General features: G+C 41.2%; 1 protein-coding gene across 3 annotated transcripts in view; it reads left to right on the forward strand.

Annotated features, from left to right (window-relative positions):
- Window positions 1-18,443, forward strand: part of SMARCAL1 (SWI/SNF related, matrix associated, actin dependent regulator of chromatin, subfamily a like 1) — a 34,828-nt gene extending 16,385 nt beyond the window's left edge. For 2 of the 3 annotated variants that reach the window (XM_040070346.2, XM_040070345.2), the window contains 8 exons: window positions 6,400-6,540; window positions 11,442-11,660; window positions 12,445-12,515; window positions 14,632-14,734; window positions 15,403-15,585; window positions 16,050-16,150; window positions 17,651-17,747; window positions 18,131-18,443. In XM_040070346.2, coding sequence (XP_039926280.1) covers window positions 6,400-6,540; window positions 11,442-11,660; window positions 12,445-12,515; window positions 14,632-14,734; window positions 15,403-15,585; window positions 16,050-16,150; window positions 17,651-17,747; window positions 18,131-18,325 — 1,110 coding nt within the window. In that variant the 3' untranslated portion in view covers window positions 18,326-18,443. The remainder of the gene's footprint in view (window positions 1-6,399; window positions 6,541-11,441; window positions 11,661-12,444; window positions 12,516-14,631; window positions 14,735-15,402; window positions 15,586-16,049; window positions 16,151-17,650; window positions 17,748-18,130) is intronic. The other variant, XM_058421405.1, reaches the window with a different exon arrangement.
- The last annotated feature ends 416 nt before the right edge of the window (window positions 18,444-18,859 follow it).

Here is an 18,859-nt window from a genome sequence, read left to right on the forward strand (position 1 = left end):
AAACTGAATTTCAGTCTTCTGAAAGCATTAAGAGTTTCATGTTCATATCGTACATTATCTCTGCAATGAGCATGCAGTACCAGATGTTTTGTGTTAGATGTTCAGGTAAATTCTCTTTGCCTGGTTACTGACTAAAATTTCTAAAGTATTTGCTGTAATAGCCATTTTTCTTCTCTCCTTGCTTTCCAACATAGGCATTTTGCTCTAAAACTATCCCCTGTGGCAGCTGTATCTTCAGCTGCTAGTGAGATGCTGTGGTCACTACTGGCCCAACAGATCACATCACACCAATGTTTGCATATTTGAAAGAACTGCCAAAATACCAGGAGCTTTCATCACTTGAATACTGAATTTAACAACTATACTATTTGATACTTATAGTAAGTAGCCAGTGGGGTAGAAATGGGAGTGTTTTCATTATTTTGCAAGATCCCTTGAAATTACAGAATAAGAGGTATGGCTAAACATGCTGCTGAGGATTAGATTCTTGTTCTTGCCTTCTCTATGTTAAAGGATTTGAGCAGCAGTAGGGCTCTTAGAAGAGACCAGAAAAAGGTGTAACTGTAGGCAAGTCCTTGAGAGGTGAACTGCTTCTAGTACCTCAGTCCCTACCTTAAGGTCCCAGTGCAGCTGTGCCAGTGCTGTAACCAGAGCCCCTGGAGCTAACTCATGCCTTATTTGTCTACCTTCTAAGCATTGCCATTTCTAACTGTTAGCATAATACCGTTTTAAACTATTGGAAATTGCTGTAGCTGCTGGTATTTCCCGTGAGGATCTCAGTGTCCTAAAGCATAAAAGATTAAACTGACTTTTAGAGACAGAAAAAAAGAAATCTACTTAAAAAATGTGATCCTTGGTCCTTACATACTACAAAGATTTATAAGTCCACAATGAGACTGGATAGATCTAAGTTAAAATGGTTTAGAGAAAGAACTGTTTCTCAGTTCTATCCATACTTAATTAATTCTTTTTATTTTGATAGAATCTGCTCTTTTGACTTCTCCATTTGAATAATAAATAAAATACATAAGTTGTTGCAAGTGTTTATACAGAACTGCACAGTAATTGGATTAAATTAGTACATTGATAATAAAGATGACATACCTTGGATATTAGTTTCTAATTTGTCTTGTTAGATAGCCAAACTGAATCTCCACGTCTCAAATCTTTAGTTCATGGTTGCAGCATTTAAAGCCTTATTTTAGTTTTAATATCACATATTGACTGGTTTTCAAAATGAAGTGGTGTTCTTAACCACTCAGTCATAATTCATCTTTTCCTGCTCTCTTTTATATATTGCAGGGCAAGTGTGGTATCGAATTGTCAAGCAAAGCCATGTATTAAACATGTCACCTAAGTTTGCCAGTTGGGAATTTCTAGACTTTTTTTTAATATTAACAAAAGCAAATTTTGTGTGTGCAGCACTCAGTATCTTTTGTGACATAGTTAGTTGATACCCTGAGAGAGATTCAGAAAAGTTTTACTTGAGACAGAGGAAGAAATTTTATAATGGCTGGATGTATGCAGTGGCTGTGCTCACTGCCTGATGGCTTGCCCCAGGTTGTCATTAGTTTAGAGTAAATATGTAGACATGTTATGCCAAACTTACTGTTAGTGGACAGGACTTTGAGAGGAACTTATAATTGCATGAACAGTAAGATAGGGTGAAACAGCAGCAGCAAGATATTTAGGCCATATTTCTTATTCCCTTCATGTTCCAGTGGATGTGCAAATGTGTGGGTGTGCAGGCTTGTACATGGGGGAGAATGCTCTTTCTGCCTATGTGAAAGGAGGTGGTAGAGTTTGCACACAGTCTGTGTGCATCCCTGCAGAATTATGGAGAAGGATGGATTGAAAGCTGTAGCAGAAAACAGTCCTTTGATGTTTGGTCATGTGGCAAAAATTTCTGCTTTCAAAGTCAGCCAGCTTTCACACCAGCAGGTCTGTGCTGGCAGCTGCCTGAGGTTTGTCCCCAGCTGCAGCACCTCTCCCAGTACTCAGGGGCCAGAGGCTGCTGTGTTCAAAGTAGTCTTTGTGTCTTGTTTCCATGCACATCAAAGTGAGAATAGCTTCATGCTGTTGGGCTGTGGCTGAGTCACCAAAAGGCCTGGTTAGTCCTGGCATGTCCTTCCCCCTAATTCAAAGCTGTGTCAATTGGTAACAGGACCTGCTTGTCATCTTGCTCTTTTCTGCAGTCTCATGTTTGGGACAGGGTTCTCCTAGGCATACTGACAGTACTGGTTGTTCCCTTCCACCTCTGCCCTGCATCTGCTTCCCTCAGAGGCAGAAAGCGTCAATAGTATTACGCTTCTTGTAAGCATTTTGGTTTTTCCTTCTAAGCTTAGACTGGCTCAGAGACATAAACATAGGAGAGAGAGTATACATACTACCAATACCCTTAAAACCAGCAAAGCCTCAGGGATGTGGATGGAGAAGAAACAAGCAAAACGGAAGTTTTTCGCTGATCTGTAGTGGGATCTCTTGGGGACCAGAGTGGAAAGGATCCTGCTTATTTTGACCAGCCAAGGTGCTACATGGTCTTTACTGCATGGAAACTAGGAAGGTCCCAATGGAAAATGGATGAGTTTTTTGGAAGCATGACAATAAGTAAGGAAGAACTGCATTGGAAACTGAGAAATAAAAGGTACTACCTAATCCAAAAATTCCAGTGGCATTAAATGTTCTTTTATTCTTTGTGGTCTCTATGAGCATTGCTCTCCAACACATGGATAATATTACTAATTTAATTGTTCCCATTGAGCTGCTGTTCCAGTTAATAGTCTGATGCACATCCAGATGTTTGCAGGGTTAAAGGTCTTTGGTTTTGTTATGGGAGCCTGAATACACTGTGTGGCTGGAATCTAAACCCTTTATGCTTGTTGCCCTAGAGCAACTTAAATAATAGTGGAGAGAAACACGTCCATGCTGAAGGTAGAAGGTGAGAAAGGAACACAAAAATTTATTTCTGTTGGGAAATAAGCAGCAGCTGTCTTTAGGTGTTACAGATCTGTTTGGATTAGATAAATAAACCTTTCCTTATTGTCACCTGCTGAGAGGAGGAACTTCATCTTGAAACTGAAGAAGCTGTGGGCCCTCAGGGTTTCATCTTACCTTCCATTTTTTTTTTCCTTCTTGGAATAGGAAGGCAATTTAATTTGCTTCAGTCATAGCTTATCACTGCTGTTTGACACACATTGTCTGTCTACATGTTGGTTAACAGTAGGGAAAAGTATTTATAATTTTTGGAATAATTACTGTAGGTTCATCTTATGAAATGCAGAGCCCGATCTCTTGCCCAAGCAGAGAAACAGACTTCTCAAAGCAGCTGCTACTCTTCCCCTTTATCACATCTTCTATTTCATCAGGTGATTATTTTATTATGGTCCTTCTCAGATTTTTCATTTTGCAGAATAAGCTATTCTTAAGGTAAGCAGTTTGAAATGACACAGTAAGCAAAAACTGGGGACACGAATAATTGTACAGCCAGAACCAGCCACAGTTATTTTAAAAAGTATGTCAGTCTGATAGCATATGGCAGAGCTCCTGCTGTGAAATTCACTTAACACAGAGACAGTCATTGTATGTTAATGAGGCTCTTTGTGTGTTCAATTATTTGCCTGTCACATAACCCCTTCGCCTCGCCTGCTCCCCTTTGAATCTTGGTTACTGGGTCTTGACCTCTAAAGTGCGTGCCATCATTTCATAAATTATTCTTTGACTTTCAAAAGTGACTTTTGTAAATGTTTTCACAGCTGTGGAATTAATTCTTGCTGGTGTATTGTGTAATGCTACAAAGCCACGTTTGTCTTAGGCTACTTAGTAATTGAGAACTGCAGACCAGGTCTCCACCAGTTCTGTGAACTTCATGCCTAAATGCAACTGAGCAGCTAATGTTCGTTCCTCTGTGTGGAAATATGTATCATTTGATTACAAGATCTGATTTTGCTAGAAAGTCCTTTCTGGCCCCTGCAATCTTATTTTCTGCGGTGTTGTTCCATATTATGGTTACAGACCTTTGAAGAAAGAGGCTACATGCTCACTCTTGGCAGCACAGAAGGTTCAGCAGGAAACAAGAATTAAGCAGTGATCAGCAGAGGCTTCTCTGCAGGAGCAAATCTTTATTGGCATCTATTCAAAATGAGTTGCCACTAGAAAAAGGGAATCAAAGCCATTTCTTTCTTTCAGAATTTAAGTCAGCCTTCAACACCTGGAAATTTGTCATCCTAGGATGTTTTTTTTTTTCCTTCTTTCTTGAGCTCCATCTGTCACAGGCTTTAAAACTGAAAGGGACCTTTAGGGTAATGAGTTAGATCACCTATGTTCCATGAAATTTTCTGGAATTAATTTCTGAACTTCTTCACAGCTCTTGTAGAGTTAGTGTCTTTTGAGGTAGGTTTGTTTGGTTGATTTTATTGTTGTTGTTTTTGTTTTTTTTTTACTTTTCTGTTTGATTTAAATGGTTAATTCGAAGACATGTCACAGCCCTTGGTAAGAGCTTGCAGTGGTTGAATACCCTGTCTGTTCAGAAATAAGTTACACACAGCAAAGCAGCAGCTGGACAAGTTTAGAATTCAAATAACCCGTAACTTCATCATTCTCTCTTTTGACACCTATTTAAGGATTGGGGAAGGAGCCTGAATAATTGTTTTGACTACTGGGGAATTAGTGTTCCAACTTCATCTTATGCAGCTCCCAGGGAGTACCCTCCGAGAAGCAAGAGCCTTGAGAACGGCATAAACCCTTTCAACACAGTTGGGTTTATGTTGCATTTATTATGTTCCTGGTCTGTTTTGAGTTGTTCTTGCTTTAGCTTGATCCATATTTTCCTTATATGAGATGTCTGCTATCCCATGCTTTCATGTTTCCCCTTTTTTGGCAGTTACCTCGTGTTGGTCAATGAGGAACAAGTTTAATTTGGAGGTTTCTTGCACTTGTGGGACTTGCTCGTCTTGCTTTTCAGGAGATTTCTCTGGGTAGTGTCAGTTTAGTCCTCAAAGGTCTCTGCTAGGTGTCAGATATTGTGTAGGTTCTGTTCAGTTGTCTTCTAGTATTACTTAATTTTAAAAAGTGACCTAATTTCTGCTTGAACACTGTTTTGTCGTGGGATCTGGTATCTCTGGTCTCTGTGACTTCTTCCTCTTTTGAGGAGCATCAGCACCTGTCTTGTGCAAACTCTCACCTACCTACTCAAATGTTTGACCTTTCCTTTTACTTAACTCAGTAACTATTCTGCTTTTTTAGATATTCATGAGAGTTGTCTGATCCTGGTGGTGATGACATTTCCCTCTGGTCAGTTTAATAGGAATTATTGGAGAAGGCAAGTCCCACCTTGATCCCAGCCTGTATATAAATAGCTGATAGAGTCTTGAAATTAATTTCCGGAACTCTTTTTCCACCAGATTTGGTTGGTAAGTGGATTAAACAGCTGAATAGATCTGGGTGACTTGTTGATCTCAGTGAAATGATAAAAGAATTTAATTTTCATTTAAATGTGAATGAGCTGTTGGTACAGATGTCACTCAACAATCTCTTTGTTATTTTAATGAACCTGCATTAAACCGTGTAGGAAATTGCAAGGCACATGTAATTTAACTACGGTATGTGAATTTACAGCAGAAGAAATTCATAGCTTATATCTAATAATAGAATTAGATAATAGTGGTGGTATGAAGGTAAAAGTGGAGACTAATGTCTATAGTGTAATTTTATCCCCTACTTCTTGGGAGCACCTACTTTAGATCCAGGCTTTCTGTCCTCTTCCTGTCTCCCCTACAACAAATTTTACAATCTTCTTACATGATTTATATTTATTCTCATGTTTTAGCATCCAGCCAGCTGTGCCTACACTCACCATTGGCTGTCAGATCTTCTGGCCCTCCTTGCTAGTATAATTTAAAAAAAAAAAAGAACAAAAAAGTAAGAAACAAAAACCTTCTTCTTTGTATCTCTTCTGCTTTTGTGAAAAAGACAGTCTGCTTGTGGCTTGCTGTGGCAGGTTTACTATGAGAGAATTTATTTTGGAGTGGGGATGTACCTGCAAAGGTGCGTCATTTTCCTGTGATAGCTGATGCCAAATGAAAAGTTGAGCCGTGCATAAGATGTTAACGTGTCTAGTGGGTAAATGCTGGTTCAGAAAGTACTGTAGTAAAAATGGATGTACCCTTCCCTTAGAGCATGTGGATGGCTATTAAGAAACTGTGTGGCTTGTCCTACTCCCTGGAAGTTTGAAGGACTGTCCTCAGACATCTTCAGGCAGTGATAGCTGAAAGTCCTTGTGAAGGTGAAGCACTCTTCCATTTAGGGTACTTGAACAGGGTCGGTCTGGGATTTTCTTTCAGGACTGGGGTGACTGCTCTATTATAAGCTGTGTGATAATGATGCCCTGCTTGGTTTTCCCAGGCTGCCAAGAGAGTGATCCTGCTTTCGGGAACGCCGGCCATGTCGCGGCCCGCGGAGCTCTACACGCAGATCGCCGCTGTGCAGCCAACCTTCTTCCCACAGTTCCACTCCTTTGGGCTGCGCTACTGCGATGCCAGGAAGGTACTTCTGTGGGAAAGTGACAAACTGGGACTCTGCAAACAGCACTGTATTTTTTTTTTCAAAATATGGAGGCTTTTTCTTTTCTTCATTCTGCATGATACTGCATGTTTTTTTGAGAAAGTTTCTCTGCAGAGTAACATTTTGAAAGTTCTTAAGCTGAAGAAGTCTACTTGCTGCAGTGGTAAATGCAGCAGTGTTTCTTGCCTTGAAAGCCATGGAAATAAAAATGGTGGAAAAAAAATCCCCAAACAAATGTGGCCATAACTGGTGAAAGGAGCCTATTGTTATCAGATCTTGCCCCTCTGAGTTTTTTAAAGGGGGCAGAGTAACTAAGGGGCCTTTAAGCAGCTACAGAATTGGGCTAATTGGTTTTAAAAAAATAAAAACAACAAACAAGAAAGCCTAGTTTCTGTTAGTCACTGTTTGATAAAGGACTTTGTTGCTTGGGATTTTGGATTTTATACCTCCAGGTAAGTAAAAGAATGAAGACTTACAGCCTATATCTTTGTATTCCACCCTCTTCTAAAATAGGAAATGGATGCAATCCTCAGCATATTTTGAAAGTAACTCCTCTGCCAGCTGCTCAGCAGTTGTTTCCACAGAGTTACTGAGCCCAACCACTGCACGAATTTGGCTTTGCTGGAAGCCAGCATTTGCAGCCACCATAGCAAATGTCTGCCTTGTTGCCAAGGTATGGGCAACTCACCTGTACTTGGATTTGCCATCCCTAGGGATGTTGTGTGTGTTGGAACACACACTGCTAAGAGCAGAGCTTTCGCTGCTGATTCTTGTACACAGTGTCTAGAATTTTCTAGACACTGGTCAATGCTGGTTTCATTGACACAAAAGAGGGACTCAAATCTCCCTACAGCTCTAATTTGGAGTGTTTAGCATAGTGGTTGGAAACACCAAATGACCATTTCAGTGTTCAAAAATATTTACTGAAGAACTGAACATCATCAGTGTATGCCATAAAAATAGTCACAACTATTTTTAGGGCTTTTGTGTTTGTTTTCTTTTCTGTTCGGGGTAGGTAACATATACCAAGTTTCCACCAAGAAGATTTTTACTGCAGTCTCATATAAAATTCTGAAATGCCTTTTTTCCTAGATCTGAATGCCCACCTGCTTTCACAGCCAGTGTAGTGCTGTGTGCAAGTCAGAAGAGCACTTAATTGGCTTCGGTGGTCATGTGCTGATGCAGTTGATTAGAGTAAGGCCATAGCATGCAGAATCACAGAGCATCAGTCCTGGATCTCCATCCATAGCAGGAATCATATGGAGGGAGAGGCCACATCTTGTGCTAAGCTTCATTATCTTTAAAACTGAAAGATTCTTTTCTGAGCATTCCTTTCAGAATGGTTCCTAGAGGGAAATTAAGAGATACAGTTTAATCTTCTTGGTTTTCTGCAGTAAAAAGGAAAGTAGATTTGCAGCATGTGAGTGTGAGTAGGTTTGGAGTTTGATAACCCCTGTTAAGGGTAATGTTCTGCACAAGTTGCTGTCATTTCAATTATGAGGTACATAGACCTTGGATAAAAGAAATAAAATCGTTTTACAGGATCCAGGTTGAACAGTGTGTTCAGTGTAAATGACTTTTCAGCCTTCAGTGAAACTCAGCGTGGAGGTCACAATCTATATCAGCTTCCCTTCAAAACCTTGTCAGAATTTCTAGTACAATTTTGTTTTTATGTTTGGTCTGCCTCTCCTAGACAGTTGAACATTGTTGGTCTTCTCCATGCTCACCTGGGAATTTTGTTACAGTTAATGTCAGTAAATGGTAGCATGAACCTAGGAAGAATTTGGTTGTTTGGAGAGGTGGGGTTGCTGGAAATGAAGAGATATAGATAATATTAGAGAAAAAGATGGGACTGCTGAATATGAGCAATGAAAAAATTTAAAAGGTGATTGTATTTGGTTCCTTCATGGCTGTAGAGTGTCCCTCACATTTGTTGCTGTAGCTCTAACCTGAGACTGTGTTAGAAGTTGCATCCTCTCTAAAGAACTGATGTGGTACTTCTGCTTTCTGTCCTGAAATTGGCAGCATTATGAGTGGAGGTGGAATTGCACAGACCCAGAGAGGCTTTGCAAGGCTTCTGAAGATGTGTAAGGATGAAAGGTGTTATGTATAAATGTTCTGGTATTAATAATAAATCCAATTACATTATAAGATTAAAGAAAAATTGGCAAACCTGATCCATTCAATTTAAAGCTAAAGTGTGACTAGTTTCTGTTTCAAGATTTTATGACAAAATTGCAAATAAAAATTTATAATTTTTTATTAATTCAACCTCCCGGTATCTGTACTTTTAAAAATGCAGCAAGTGAAATGTCACCTGTTATTTACAAGATATCCCAAGACTGTTCCCCAAAATACATGCTGTGAATTCATTTTTCAAACTGGCTGATGTTGGCAAATATTAAGTAGTTTCTATCTGAGCACATGCTCCGAATTTGTAAGTTTGGCAGCTCCTGCTAACACTGTAATAAGTTTACTGACTCATGTAAGATGCTGTAACACTTTAGTAAGAAAATCACAGTTGGAAGCATGTGTTCTGGAATGTTACAGATCAAAGCCAGATGTATATTTTGGCAAAATCTCCCCTTTTCCTCTCCCTCTCCACATTCTGTGGGACTCTCCCTGTATGTGCTTTTTAACATGGCAGTAGATGGTATCTTGGCTCTGTGTGTGCCTTGTTCTTTGCCTTATGAGGATGCTGCTCTTCTGAAATCAATTTGGCTACGTGGGCACAAAGCATATGTATGACTTGCTTGTTATGGAAGTGGAAAGTGGGAAAACATAGGCTTTTAAGTGGAAAGAGGTAGCCCGAGCAATATCCAGGCCCACAGCCAGCCTTCCTCAGCAGCCTAATCATGTTGATCCCTCCTACTCACCTACCAGTGCACTGAGCAGTGTGGGCAGTGGGCTTTGGAGGCTGGGAACAGCACCAGGGGGGTCATTCTTGGTTCTGTCTGTCTGCTTTGCTGGACCTGTGGAGCCTGAGAATGCAGAAAGGGAGCATAAAGACTGTGGCTCAGCAATGTCAGCTTTCATGCAGAACGCCTAAAGCCAATTAACCCACATAGACTTGAGCTACCTTTCCATGGACCTGAGGAATGCATGTGTTGCACTCTTGGTTTCAGGGAAGCAGAGCAGTGATTTCCATATAGGCTTTTTGAGGGGTTGGCTGAGATCCAGGTGGGCTTATTAACTCTAGCCCTACACCACTGGGCTGTTGTCAGCCAAAGTTTTAATTCTACAGGATTCAAACTGGCTATGTGTGTTTAGGGTTTGAAGTGTTTCCTGCTTTAATGACCCAACTTTAGCTAATCAGATGGTGCCATAGTTATGTAGGAATAGATTAACTACCAGAATCTAAAGTCAGTTAATGGTTCACATCAGTAAAATATGGCAATAGGATTGCAGATTGTTTTATCTCAACCTGAAGTAGGAACATTCACTTTTGGATATCAGAGAGGTCTTACTTGCCTATAAGTTCTTTGATTCCTCCTCTTCTTGTTCCACAGCATGTTCTCATCCCTCTTCATCAAAGCACCACCCTTTAATACATTCAGTAACATGACTAACCTTATGGCTAGTATTTATTTTTTGTCTCATGCATTCTAGAAAAGGATGGAGAATGCAGTGAACACTTAGGGGGGGCTTTTACTTCCATTTACATGTTGTAGCAGTTTTCTCTTGGGGAAGGCAAAATCAGTAGAGATTTTTAAGGTTAAATCTATTTTATCAATTAATGTAGCCGATCAAGGTGCTGAGACTCCTCACATCTCCATTATACGCATTTCAGGAGGGAATATGTAGTGGCTTACTTTGGATTGTCATACCAAGACCAGAGGTTGTATTTTTGGATACTGCCAATATTATTTAGAACTAGAGCTATGAGAAAGAGTTCATCTCTCTCTCCACCTTGATTTTTGGTATTTGTGTATCTGTATTCCCTATACTTACTTGTGAAATTGCAGCAGAAAGGTTTCTTTTATTCCCTTGCTTCAGCATTAAAACCATATTGGTCTCTTCTCTGACAGACAGTTGTTTGAAAGATGCTTCTTTTGGGAAATGTACTAATTTTGGTGCCACTGTTGTTCTTTCTCAGAGTAAAAAGGCTGTGGAATTGCTGGCAGGAGAAGTGATGAGCTGAGCTTAGTTGAACAGGTGTATAGTGTCTGCACACAGGATCTTGGAGGATAGACCAGGTTCAGAGGAGAGTGCTTCAAGGAGGAGCAAAGAAATGGCTTGTTCAGAGGAGCTTCGAAGTGATGATGCTTTGAAGAGACAATGTTTGGAGTGATGTCTTTCTGGCTTGCTTGAGTCTGAGCCAAACACAGTAATGGCAGAAATAGAGTATGCCAGGAAGCAGAGCAGGAGTCAGGTCAGAGTGGAGAGCAGGCAGTTCTGACCTAGCATGTCAGACAAAGTGTAACAGCTCTGTGAAAGCACCTGGGTTAAGGATGTTTGTCCTTATGCTGTTAGAAAATATTTTTGTGTGTCTCTCTGCTTAAAGCTGAGATAAATGCGCATGCACAGAACTGCAGCGAGTTCTTCTGGCCTGCTCAAAGCTGCAGGTGGAGAGCAGCAACACCTTGCTGTGTGAGAGTGAATATCAGGGCACAGGGCTGGAGTAGGGATCCCTGCCATTTTTCTGCATACTCGTCTTCCCTGCACCTCCCTGAGCTCTTGTAGGTAGGAAGAAGGGAAGCTTGTAAGTAACCTTTTCATGTTGAGTGGATTAGTTTGTACGCTTCTACCTTATTGCTCTTTTTGTCAAAGCTCCTGTTGAACGTTAAGTTCTTGCCTTGTCCAGATTCCCTGGAATTTTTTTCTGCTTTTAGATTGCAGTCTCTTATAGGTGTGACAGTGGTAACTGTTTTGATCTTTCCCAGATGCCATGGGGTTGGGACTACTCTGGATCATCCAACTTAACTGAACTGAAAATTTTGCTGGAACAGTCCATCATGATCCGACGTCTTAAATCAGATGTGCTTTCCCAGCTTCCAGCAAAGCAACGCAAAATGGTTGTGGTGGCTCCTGAAGGCATTAGTGCAAAGACCAAAGCTGCACTGGCAGCTGAAGCAAAGAAGATGGCCAAAGGATATTCAAGTGTAAGTCAGAAACTTATTTTTTTGATGAATGATTGCTATTTCAGGTACTTTTATTTAAAAAACCTTTTTCATGAAAAAGCAGTACCCTGAGTTCCAAAGGTCAGAGCCACACCTTATGTGAAGGCGCAGTTTTAAATGAGTGTACCGCACAATTAAAACTAGCTCAGCTTGATTTGCTTTTGATCTAAGTGGTCTGCTTTGTCCCTTTGTGTGAAATACCATTTCCTCTCTTTTTTTCTCTTTTGTTAGTAATTTCTAACTCTCTTTCGTATCTCCTGCCTCTCTGCTTACTCTCCTGTCTAGCTTTGTAATCTCAGCCTACAAAAACAGCCTTGTTTGAGTTGTGTTGTGAACAGAGCAGTAGCCAAAAATGTGAAGGGTTTATTTTTGCTTTTCTTGTTTGTTTTCCTTGTATGGGGTGGAAAATGCATGTTCTAGGCTCCTATGTTGCTAATACAGTTCTGTAAGAACTTTGGGGTTTTTCCTTGCCATTTTAGTTGGGACACGCTTTCTCAACTAAAACTGCTCTTGTGATACACTTGTCATCCAACTCGTAGGAGTTGAGTGGGAGGTGGGAAGGGAGGTGTCAGGGCTGTGTGAGTATTTGCAGTACCTAATGGCGAGTAGGAGACTTCCCCTCCAGGCCTCTATTGTTGTGCTTTTTTTAGGTTGATTTTTTTCCTAGCAAAGTGTTTATTGGCAGCAGCAGAAACACCAGATCTGTAAGCAAGAAAAAGAAAAGGCATTTTTGAGACTCAAATTTGTTTATCTCTTCCTTCTACAGAAACAACAGGAGAAGGAAGCTCTTCTTGTCTTCTTCAGCAAAACAGCAGAAGCTAAAATCCGCTCAGTCGTGTAAGCACCGTGTCACTGCTTCATTCTTGCCCAGTAAAATGTGGTTTTCTGCTGAGAACAGGGAGACAGTGCCTTAGAGATAACAGCGGAGGGACATGAAGCATAGGCTCGAGTCAGCCTAGAAAAACTTGACTGTAATTACAATGCACTAAACATTTTCTTCTCTTGGGGTTCTTTGGCTGAATAAGTCTTCTGATTTCGTTCCAGATACAAATCTAAACTGTCATTTGAGCCATTTAAAATGACTTTGTGTTTGGGACTTGGATCATATTCTCTGGTCTGGATCCTTTTTCAATTTAAGGAGCAAGGGAATAATGAAATTAAAAGCATCAACGGAATTTGAGAAAACAAGTGCTGCAGTTCTGCTACAGAAGGAATCCTGAACCAAAAAGCTTATGAGATGAGCAGAGCTTTAGTTGCTTTAGGAATCTCACAGCTGCTATTGAAGTTCTTGGCTCTTCCACAGGGCTCACGTGGGACCTCAGCAGTAAAAGTTTTGTACCATAGGTGTGCTTTTAACTCTCTCTTCCCTAGAATTAATTTCTTTCTGTGCCCTTTCATCCTTGGCCTTTTTGCTGGGACTGCAAAGGAGTTGCTTTAGGTTATAGCATAACTTTCTAATAAGTAGTGTGGTAGTAATATGAAAATGGTTTACTTTCCACAGCTCTCTGAGTGTAAAGACCAACTGAGGTGCACTGTGTGATTTCAGTCGCAGACCTTGCTGCAAAATTTATTTGGCACAACACTGCACTTCACAGTCCCAGCATTTATTTCTGTAGAAGAGTTTCTTCCTTTTATGTTACTGAACAGTTAGAAGACTTTCTTCTTTTTCAGTTGCAAGTGTGAACTGAATATAAAACTATGAAGTGCTATTTATTTGACTTTCTTGTAGGAAGCAGTCCATTTTTTCCTGGGGTTTCGTAGCATTTACAATATCAGTTACTACAAGCTGCTAAGGTTGAGTACCATCTAACTAATGGTACTGTCCTATGATCATCAGCACTTCCCATGTCTTACTCTTAATGATATAACTTCCATTGCTTCCATTTGAAATTACTTGCCATTTGTTAAATAGAATGTGGGAATGAGATATAAAATAATTGTGATGTGTTGGTTGGCTTCTGCTTACTACTCTGAATGTTTGCTTTGATGTTTGTTTCAAAATACAGCAGTGCCACTCCTCTCCCTTCTCTCTTTGTTAAATAATACTGCCATGTAATGGGGACCTGAATATTATGAACTCTGTAAAGTTGTCTGCCATCTTAATACTGCTGGAAATCCTTCTTAGTCCTTTGTAACAGTGGCTGCTGACTTTAGCAAAGGTCTTGGTATTCCTGATCTTCTCAACAACTTTGCTGTTCCGAAGAAAAAAATTACATCATCTGCATGGGCTTCTAGGTGTTCCTCAGGCTCCAGTTAACCTGATAGTAAAACAAGTTACTACATAGAAATGGGTTCTGTGTCTGTGCTGCTAGTCAATGGGAAAAACTAGATGTTTTCATTTAAGTCATTTAAAAGGAGTCTTGTTGCCTCTCATTGGCCATTAGCCTCTGTGCCTGTGGATAACTCCTAGAAATAGCTGACAAATTTAGATACTTAAGCTGGAGTAAATTGTCACTGGGAACGCTTGCAAGAACAGATATTCTTTTCTGATCAACATGTTTTGAGGTGCTTTCTTCTGATATGAAACCAATCCCAAGTAAACCCAGGAAGTTTAGCTGCATACAGTTTATTTTGGTGTATTGTGATTGTGCAGAAGTTAGAAATACAGATAGGTGAGTGAGATTGTCATTAAGTATAGATGACCTTCCATCGATTGGCCTGGGATGTCATGTTCAAAGTGGGATATAATAAACTGACTCTCTTTGATACCCAAGTATAATGTAGGCAGCTGTCTGCCTGTGGTGAGGAAAAAACTGAGGGAATTTTCCTTTCTGTATTTTAATTTATAGAAGACTTGACTTGCTGTTTGCACTTTACTGCAGCTTTTTGTGCTAGCCTGTTTCCTCATGTTTGTGTATAGATGGGCAGTATCCTCAAATTTTGTTGTGAGCAAAGTCTGAATTTCTCAGCACGTAATTTTATAGTGTTTTGGTGTTTTTCCTTTTTCATGCAGAGAATACATCCTGGAGTTACTGGAAAGTGGGAATAATAAATTCCTGGTGTTCGCCCATCACAAGATAATGCTGGATGCAGTAGTTGCAGAGCTGAAGAAGAAAGTAAGTGACTGACTGATTTGTCTTAACTTTATCACTGTTCCAGCTTCAAATCTGTTGAACAGCCCCTGGATTTATGGCTGGTGAGATAGTTTAGGACAGTTAGTGACGGAGATGATTTCTACTTGCTGTGTTTCTGAGTGTGCCCTCCACTGAGGGAGCTGAGCTATCAGGGCGAATGCCTCACAGCATGCACTTTATATTAGCTGAATGGCTTTTACTGTATTTAATGTTCTTTAATTCCACTGTCTGCCCTGGAGCTTGTGAATTCTTGGAGGAGTGTTACCCTGTGTGGCCATTGTTCTCCAGGCTTTCCTCAGAGGGAGAATGAGACTACCCAAGCCCACCATCCCTGCCTGCCTTTACCTCTGTGGTGCTCTTACAGTTTTGAACTAAGATATTGTATGGAGACTTGGCAGACCTGCCAATCACTTCTCTTGACTTCTCTTGTTTGTCTGACTTGTCATGTGAGATTTCCATGGATGCTCCTAAAGCATGCTGCGTCATGCTGGGTGAAGAGTGGTTTAAGATAACATTCCAGACTATAACCCACAGTGGCACTGGTTACACTGCCAGTGGCAGCACTGGACATGGAATCCACTAAAACGTGGAAGGAGTACAGAGGAAAGGGAACACCAGGTCTCTAAACAGCATCTTCTGCCTTCTCACAGCACATTGAGCACATTCGCATCGATGGCTCTACGTCTTCAGCGGAGCGGCAGTCTCTGTGCCAGAAGTTCCAGTTCTCAGAGAAGCAGGCTGTGGCTGTCCTTTCCCTTACTGCTGCAAACATGGGCCTGACATTGTCTGCTGCAGATCTGGTGGTGTTTGCAGAGCTCTTCTGGAACCCAGGGGTAAGTGTCCTGGAGGTTGGCTCTCTGGAGAGCAGAAATGTTGCCGATTAAGAGATGTAATGGGCAGGCAGCTTTCTCTAGGGTTTGTCTCTTTCTGATGTCTGCTGGCTCTGCAACCACAGGTGCCTGGGCTTGAACCTGTGAGACTGGTTTACAGTTTGCTGGCAGGTGAAGGTGGCACAAAAGGGAAACATGTTTCTCTCTTAATTTTACAGAGCTCTTGAGGGTTTGCTCAGCCATCATCAGTGCTGACCCTCTACTTTGGAAAACTGTTCAGTGCCTTTTGAGAACCTGGTGTACCAGATTACTTCTTGGCTTACTCTGTTTGGGAATACAGGTCTTAAGAGGATCCAGATGAGAAAGAGTACTAACCAAAAGAAATGAGATCTTCTGTTCTCTGGTGTTTACGCTGTTTCTCAGATGTTGTAGTTTTCACTCTTTATTTGTCATGTTTTTATGTTAAGATTTTGATCCAAGCAGAAGATCGGGCACACCGAATTGGACAGACCAGCTCCGTTAACGTTCACTACCTGGTGGCTAAAGGAACAGCAGATGACTACTTATGGTAAGAAGTGAGAAGGACACTTTGGTCCTCCTGACACGTGTTTCCACTGTTTGTCACATCTGTGGTGTGAGGGGTTATTGCTAGTGCTGATTTCCATGGCCTGTGAGGGGAGGATCAGTACGTGCCAGGGCTGATGTACGCTGGTGACATGGCCTGGCTGCAGTGGACATGACTGAGTGGCTGACAAGCTGGAAGAATAAAAGTAGTTACTTTTAGAGCTAGGGCTCTCTCAAAGAAAGGGCTCTTAAGAGATTCTGGGTGAGCTGATGCATCTAAAACCTTCACAGTCTCCATTGTAAGGAGGTGAAATTGTCTTAGATAACAGCTCAGAACATTCCTGTGGTAGGGTACTGTAAAGTGCTGAGACTTTCAAACAAAGCCAGCAGACACTGGAGACGGTTCAGTGCATTGTAGATCAGTTCTGAGGAGCAATCTGGCTGCTCTGTGCTCGGACAGGGAGCTGTGGAGGAGGACTGCACTGTTGCCTTCCTTTTGCTCTTCAATGAGCCCTTCAGATAATACTATTGACCAGCCTCTGGACAGTTGTGGTGTGAGGTTTTCTGGCTGCAGTGAGAGTTACCAGTGGACATTAGTCCTTAGGGCTGGGGAATCTAACATCTGGGGGTGGGTAGCATCTGAGGAATCTTTAGCGCTGCAAGGGAGCTGACCTGCAAATGATGAAAAGAAATTATCCACCAGCTGCTTCATTTAAAGTCCAAAATTGCATCTTTATTACCTTGTTTAAAGGAATGACTGAACTAAGTGAACTTGTGCAGTTCCCAGAATATCATGATGGCAAGTAATTATAACCCTACAATGCAAGGATCTGGAAACTGATGCATCACCCAGATTTCATGGAAAGTTAATGACAGTAATTCTGCCTTTATTTGTGAAATGCTGTCTGTGCAGTCATTAGTGCTTAATGGGGAAGAAATACGGCTCTCGAAAGGACCAGTGGCATATTTTAAAGACAAGAAAAAGAACAAGAGGATGAGAATATTTGATAAATGCATTAATTGTGCCATGGCCTTGGCATCTTTCAGTGTCCAGTGCGCACGTGTGGCTGGGACCTCTCAGCCTCTTGAGCCAGTGATAGATTCTTCCTCCTGCTGTACACTGGGAGTTATCCTTGAAATGCTGATGCATCTGTTGTTGGAGTTTACCATTGCTTGCCTTGGAGACTGAGCACACAGGCAGCTAGGAGTCCCTTTTAGCTGCATCTTCTTGGTCTGACTTCATACCATTGGTGTTGCCTCAGTCAGCTAGTTTCTCTATTGGACATATGTGTTCTCCAAATGGTTATAGCCCAGAATCCTCTAATTGTTACCAGTTTAATTGATTGATAGTTTATAACCAAGAGCCAGACAGGTTAAGGAACCAACAAAGTGTGGTAGAAAAGCCACCTTTATACCCAGTTGTATCCTTTTTAAATCTACACATAGTAAATGAAGCAGTGTCCTTGGTTTTTTCCTTTCAGTAATATCCGTTTATCACTCCTAGGCCAATGATTCAGGAGAAGATTAAAGTGCTGGGTGAAGCTGGTCTTTCAGAAACCAATTTCTCTGAAACAGCTGAGTCAACTAATTACTGTCCTAAGGTAATTGCCCTGAAAGAATATTGGTAGTCCCTGGGAGATGCTGAATGGGCTTTGGCTTGTGTACGTCTAGATTGGCACAGGTGAATTACACCTGTTCTGCCTTTAATGCCACAGCCCAGATTGTTCAGCTCCTCCCAGGATCCGTGCCTTGGCTTGGACTTTCCACAGAAGTTCCAAGCCTATTACTGGCAAGGAGACCTGATAGCATCCATGTTATATGTATGTCTTTGAGTATATATGTATGAGATTCATGTGTGTATGTATCATGTATGGTATGACCTGTACACACATGTGCACTGTGTAAGGGGAGTATCCTCTGATTTTGCTCACCATGTTTTACATGGCAATGTGGATCTAGATCCTGTTCTGCTCTGTTTTCTCAGCCAGATCCAAAGCAGAAGACAATCTACGACCTTTTCCAGAAGACCTTCTCTGAGAGCAAAGATGATGCTGATGATATTTTGTTTTTGGAGGCAGCTGATGCTGGCTGTGAGTTTGACTCTGGCAGTGCCTTGCAAGACAGAGAAGCAGAAGCATGTTCACTGAGTCCCAAAAAAAAGCGGCGTATTGAAGTGTAAATGGTGACAGCTAAAGACATGGCAGCTAAGAGATTTTTTTTAATTAAAAAAGAAAAACCAAAAGCAATCGTGTTATTTTTTGAGGTTTTTGAAAATAAAAGACTTGAAATTTTCTTTATCTCTGGCATGTTTCATCTCAAAGGATGAGAAGGCAGTCTGACAGTGTGACAGATGTGCAGCACACGCCTGGCAGCCTGCAGGGTTTGCAGTCCTGCTTTTGTCAATAACTGAATGGACATGGGCAAGCGTCATTCCGCTGTGTTTCAGCATGTCAGCTTCCACAGTTGTTTTACTTAAAAAGCAGATAATGGTTGTCTGTCCCCAAGGCAGAGCTCTTGAGAAAACCAACTCAGCAGCAGCTGCAGAGTGCTTTTAACAATGTTTCCCATTTCCAAAGTCTGTATTTCTAAGAATTTGTTCACAGGCAAATTTGGCCATTCCTTGGATCGTTCACAGGCTGGCTCTTGGGTATTCTGTTTGGCCATGAGAAAAAAAGATCTTTATGTTTTGTGGAGGTGGGGAAGAGGAGGGAAA

Source organism: Hirundo rustica, chromosome 7 (genome assembly GCF_015227805.2).
Source record: "Hirundo rustica isolate bHirRus1 chromosome 7, bHirRus1.pri.v3, whole genome shotgun sequence".
Taxonomy (NCBI): domain Eukaryota; kingdom Metazoa; phylum Chordata; class Aves; order Passeriformes; family Hirundinidae; genus Hirundo; species Hirundo rustica.